Below are 6,000 nucleotides of genomic sequence, written 5' to 3' on the forward strand. Positions count from 1 at the left end.
AGTCAATTGTTGGGCCGTGACTCAAATACATCTATGCTGCTTGTAAAGATAAGAAAGAAAATCATTTTGTTTCTGGATAAAGTGAACTGTGTCGGGAAAACGCAGTTCAGGGGAATAAAGTGTACGTTAGTGTGGATTTAAATGGAAATTTGTTTGTTTTACACAAATGTGGCTTAAACAAGCATGTGAAAAGAAAGTGATAAAAACCCTGCAGTGAATTTTATTACGTATGCTAGTTCCAATAAGAAAATCGAGAGATAAAACAGATCACTTTTCACATCCTTTCATAATTTAATTATAAAAAAAAACTTCAAGCATATTGAATTTCATGCTTTTTCCCTCTGATGTTTTCCAGCAGTCACAATACAGATTCTACACTGCCTTATTAAATATTCAATATCCGAAACGCCAGATCAATCAGGCCTGCTTACCGCACGCCACTGACATTGCTGAGGAAATTTCTTCATTTGGTGGCACAATCAATAGCTCATTACTGCAGCTTGACACTGTGTTGTCTCTGGGCAGGCCCTCTGGCTTCATTCCAGGCCTATCTGATCTGTCCATCTTCATCACGCAACACAGAGAAACAGCCTCCTGCTGAACAACAATTACACTCTTAACCTCACACCAACTTATCGCTCTGTAAGTTGAGTTTTTTATGAGATGGAGTGTGATGAGGCTTTATGATCGTGTGCGTATTTGAGCAGTGATATGTATATAATGCATCACATCCTTTTGATTTCACGCGCGCCAAGCGAGCAGGCCAGAAATAAGAATTAAGTACGCAAACGTGGAAAGGCAAGCTTTCACACAAAACATCAGTTCTCTGCTTCGAACACACAAAAACAAAAACACAAACACCGGTAAGGCAACACGATGGGGAGCAACAAACAAAGACATTTTTTCGAAATCGCTTCCTTACAAAGCTTTTTCCCTGCGCTCAAAATCTGCACCATTATACTCGAAATGCCTTTCGCTCACTAACAAAAGTGAGCTATTACTTTTTTAATTCAACCGTGAAATGACAGAAGCACTCATCATAATAGCGTTAAAGCTCGCCTCCTTGGTGTCACACAGAACGCGGTGATGTGCTGAACCGAACTTCCCGTCCGTGGAATAATTTCATGGTCATCTCTAATAATTATACAAAGACCAAGTGAGTGACAGTGCAAGCCTGCCATACTTGTGGCACTCAAACCCTGCACAAACAAGTACCCCAGTATGGATATATGAATGATGAATGGTTGGCAGGAACCCACTCTCAGCTATAAGGAAAGATGGTGTCGTGCACGTTTGAAAGTTTCTGACTGCAGAACAAGGGCACCTTTGGTTGCCTCTGGATCAGCGTGAGGCTCCTTCACCCTCGCACTCTTGCTACTATCTCAAATTGCAGATGACATCCTCCAGGAAAGACACGTGATAATAACGTGCACAGCTGCAGTTATTCACAACTATGCGATTAGAGGGAAATGAAAGTTGATCTGCGGGGAAAGGAGCTGAAGAAAAACATGGAGGAGAAAAGAGCAACAGCAGCGAAGGAGCAGAAAGGAGACGCACAGGACGAGCGACCTCTGGCACCGAGGCCGCCGGCGCGCGGCACACTCGAAATTAGTGTTTTACTGAGATTACAGACTCCTTTCTGTTTTCTCTCTCTGGTGCCGCTTGTTTAGGCTCATTGCTTTGCTTCTTCTGTGCTGCTGCGCTGGCAGTCATCGCCTGGATGCAAAGTGAGGCCAGTGCCTTCACATAAACAAGCCGAGCGCTGCCACAGCGCATTAGTCACAGCTCAGGTCTGGCCTTTTCAAAGTCGCTACTCCTACTCAAACTGCTAATAGAGCCCCAGAATTTGATATTAGCCTAGCAGGGATACATCCATCAGCGACGCTGTGCGAGTGCCCTCATGTGCGGCTAACAGGGTGGTTTTTGAGAATTAAAGCGAGAAGAGCGGCGAGCATCAGGACTGAAAGTTTCTTAAGGCCCCCCTGCTTTATTCCCCCTCTTCTTTCTGCACTAATGACACAACACACGCAGAGCAGGCAAGCAATTCATTAAAAAAAACTACCCTTATATAATGAGCAGCCTGAGCAATGTGACCATAAGCTGATATTTTTTCACTACAGGGCCTATTACAAAGCCACTGCTGATGGAGCCGGTGCATTTGAGGACATTTGCAAACAGGGCGAACACAATGCCTGTGGAATATGCAGACTTATTAAAGTCTCTGCACAGCCCCTCGCACCCTTGGACGTTAAACAGCAGTTTGTGGGGGAAGCTTCTGTCAGAGTCTCCTGGCTCACAATCAGCACCGTTCCTCTTCCTGTAACATCAAATTACCCGTGGCTGAGATATCCCTGCTCTTTCCCTCTCTTCCTTTTATTTCCTCCCACTGTGTTGGGTTTATAGGCAGCAGTCCGGCAGGGGTAATTTCTGCTACCACTCCAGGGAAATTACTTTGTGTTGTTGTTAGAGAAAAGGCAGTTTGCGAACTGCTTTATCAAGCTCCCGTCTCAAGTAACAGTCAACATTTCAACGCAAGGAAGAAATACAGCCTCAGCATATCTGCGCTCATAAGTGCGCTAAGTGGCATCAGTGCAAAGGCAAGAATAGTCACCGTGGGTGTGTGTGTGATGTTTTGGATAGGCATATGTGCATCCAACTGTGCATTTGTTTCTGCAGGACTGCTTTCATTGCCCGTACATCCTCGCACGCATATCTGTTCTGCTCCTCTACGCCGAGCGGTTCAGCTGTGCCTTACTTGGACTGATGAATAATTTCTGCACTGTGCTCTGCTGTGGCACGTCTGGTGCAGCCTGACTGCACCACACAGCTACAGCTCCGCATTTGCATTCAAAATGCACACACTCACACTTTTACACTGATGAGCACCAAGCATGCGCCCGCCGTCCTGACACCGTCCATTCTGCCAGACGCTTCCCTGTGTGGAGGATGCAACAAGCCGCTAAAAAAACAAACAAAAACAAAAAAAAGCAACAGCAGTTTTCTATTACTCAGTGTCATCTTGCTTCTGCTTCCAGAGTTTACGAAAATTGCTCAGTGACGCGCCAACAAACTGGACAAAGAGCCAAGCAAGGAAGAATCCGCCAATTCCAAAACTCTCACCTGAGGTTGACTTTAAAAATCTTAACTCTGGATTTGTGGCATTTAAATTCAAGGCCGGAAAAGAGAAGAAACGGTGCTGAAATGTCAGCTCTATTTTGAAGTGGCAGACATGCTGATGTGGTGACCTCTATGTGCTGTGGCTAAAAGGTTGGGGGGCTGCAGGGCAAATGAGCAGGGGGTATAAGCTTACTTCTGAGTGAAAAGGAAGGGGCAGTCTTGGATTGTGGTTTCCAGTCTTGCTCATGCCTCTAAAGTCACATTTTAAAGCTGGACGTCTCTAATTATCCGACGCTGCTGTAAAATATCTAATCACTAATTAAAATGTCATTTAAAACACCTCTGTTCAAGTCTTTAAAAAAGGCTGTAATCTGCATAACACAACAACAACGTCGCTACTGTGTGTGCCTCCAAGTACAGCAGGTTGTGCATCTGTAAGCAGCTTAATAAAGGGAAACCACAAGCAGCAGCGCCAGTGCTGTGTGCAACCGAACACCTCCTACTGTCTCTGGGTCTATCTGGAAGACCTCCAGGTGCTGCGCTCCTTCATCTATCCGAGACTAGCGTGTAATTTTTCGGGTATGATATGCCTCTCGGTGCGTTTTTTCGTGGATGAGCGGGTTGTGTCAACATCTATCATTGTCAGCAGTAGAAAGCGTTCCTCTCAGTCCAAACACAGCTAGATATTTACGAGCTTAAACACCCATCCTCAGCTAGAGAAATCCATTTCCACTAAGTGGCAAATATTTCCACTGTAGTGCGGAGCTAGAGCCAAGGAGAGAAAATAGTCTTCAGCCCGTTTAATCCTAATCATACACTATCTAATGAGCATACAATACTGTCTGTTTATGTTAGCTTTGTCTCTGATGAGTAAGACAGCGTTGGTAATCTGGGCTGGCTGCAGTGAGACTGTGATTATTGCAAAGATGCTCCTTCTTAGTTCATTTGCATAGACCTTTGCTGCTGCACAGGAACCCTGGGGCGACTGTCTGGACAGGCAGTGTAGGCTGCCAGGCTACCACGTTAGTGCATTATACAGCACACTGGTTCAGAGGTCCATTTTTTTCCCTTCAAAAACAAGTCAATTGACGGTGACAGAACAATGAAGCCTCTTGATTCAGTGAGCCATTTTAAGTTGGATCGCAGAGCTCGAACTGCCAAACTGTTACCACATAATGATAACAGGTAAGTTTGTCAGCAGAAGAGGGGGAAAATACCGCTGTGAACTTCTTAGCGGCAGAGATTGTACGAAACACAATAGCTGTCAGTGAACGATGCGCAAAACAATAGGGCACTGTCAACGCCTGTGAGATGTGCAAAGGGAGAGGGTTATCGAAAGCTACATGACAGAATAACATCTGTCAGTAAATCAAAGTGGCAGCCAATCGACAGGAATGATCTCTCACACACTCACACAGAGAGCTACACATATTCCCACAGCCATCAGAGCAGCGCTTACAAGTAATGTACTTACAGTTCTGAGGAACTGGATCTCATCCTCTCCTTCTCCACCTTCAGCCATGGCTGCAAAGGAGCCTGTTCAGACTCCGCTGGCTGCCTTCTCCTGTCGAAATTAGCATATAGCTAATCCACGGCCATACAGCGGGAGACTACCGCAGCATGTGTCACTCAAAAACCCCTGCGCTCACGCCCCTGTGCTCGCCGCCCGGAGGAGGAGTGTGTGTCAGCATCGGAGGGCTGGAGCAACTGGGGACGGGTGCGTGGCGGGGAAACGGGGAGAAGACGAGTCCTGTAGCGAAAGATGCTGGAGAGGGGGGGGGGGTATGTGTCTTCGACGTCACCGTCAGACCTTATTAGCACAAGCGGGAATATTCAAAAAATCCACACGCGCTTTCCGTCTAAAGCTAATTTCTTTCCCGACACGCATGCTAAAGCGTGGGGTATAGCGCGCCCTCCCACCACGGCGCACGCAAGAAATTCACGCTAGCTGCCATTTCCAGATCAGCACCATGGTCAGCACCCCACTACCCGCACAGGCTTTCAGTGTGGAGGGTCCTGCACTCACCCTGCAGAGGACGGGATTTTATTTATTTATTTATTTGTTTTCCTTTTTTTCTATTTTTTTTATGTTGCCGATCATTTCTAAATGTTTGAGGAAGTGTGGATATGACTATTGTATAGAAAATATGTCACTGCTACCGCTGAAGTGCAAACGTCTTCCAAAATCAGCCTGAATCTAGAACAACGTTCCCTCATTTGCTATGATGTCTTAACAGAGCTCTTTTTTTATTATTACAAAAAAAAAAGGGGGGGGGGGGGTTCTTGCACAACTACTACCTCACTTGTAAATTATTTATCAGATATTTGATTAACTCAATTACATATTAATGAATGCAAAGTAAGACTTTTCACTTATAATTTGTGACAGCGGTCGTTCTGGTGACCCAAAGGTTGGTCATAAGCATAATGAAGCTCGCTCATCTCCATAACTACAGCGAATAAACACGCAGGCGCCCCAACACGATGAGATGCTGCCCTCTAGCGTCAGTGCGCCAAACTGCTAAGACCAGCTCGACATGGCGTCCTTCCACCATTCATTGCACCATATATACTTAGTTACTTTATTCCTCATCTTATTCTTCCTGTGATGTTTTAAAAAGTGCATCCGAAGGATTAAGTAATATTTCAAAGTTATGCAGAAGTATTTGTATTAGCATCAATATAATCAATCATGATCATATTAACGCCCATTTAAGTTTTTAATGATAAACCTTAAAATCGTTGGATACAACCCGTTGTAGAAACAGCCATTCTGCAGTTCTCCAGTTTCCCAACAATGCAAATCTAACTCGCAACAAATGCAAATGTCCAAACGCGCCTGTTTCTCCGAAACCTCACTCACCGCGACAACCCATTTAGACC

General features: G+C 45.2%; 1 protein-coding gene across 13 annotated transcripts in view; it reads right to left on the bottom strand.

The window, feature by feature from the left end:
- LOC120739856 (ryanodine receptor 3-like) overlaps window positions 1–5,112 on the bottom strand; it is a 104,973-nt gene extending 99,861 nt beyond the window's left edge. For 8 of the 13 annotated variants that reach the window (XM_040041799.1, XM_040041797.1, XM_040041794.1 and 5 more), the window contains exon 1: window positions 4,592–5,111. In XM_040041799.1, coding sequence (XP_039897733.1) covers window positions 4,592–4,639 — 48 coding nt within the window. In that variant the 5' untranslated portion in view covers window positions 4,640–5,111. Of the gene's footprint in view, window positions 1–4,591 lie in introns of all 13 variants that reach the window. The other 5 variants (XM_040041800.1, XM_040041798.1, XM_040041790.1 and 2 more) reach the window with 2 other exon arrangements.
- Between the last annotated feature and the right edge of the window lie 888 nt (window positions 5,113–6,000).

The sequence above is a fragment of the Simochromis diagramma genome, unplaced genomic scaffold (genome assembly GCF_900408965.1).
Source record: "Simochromis diagramma unplaced genomic scaffold, fSimDia1.1 OVJJ01000304.1, whole genome shotgun sequence".
Taxonomy (NCBI): domain Eukaryota; kingdom Metazoa; phylum Chordata; class Actinopteri; order Cichliformes; family Cichlidae; genus Simochromis; species Simochromis diagramma.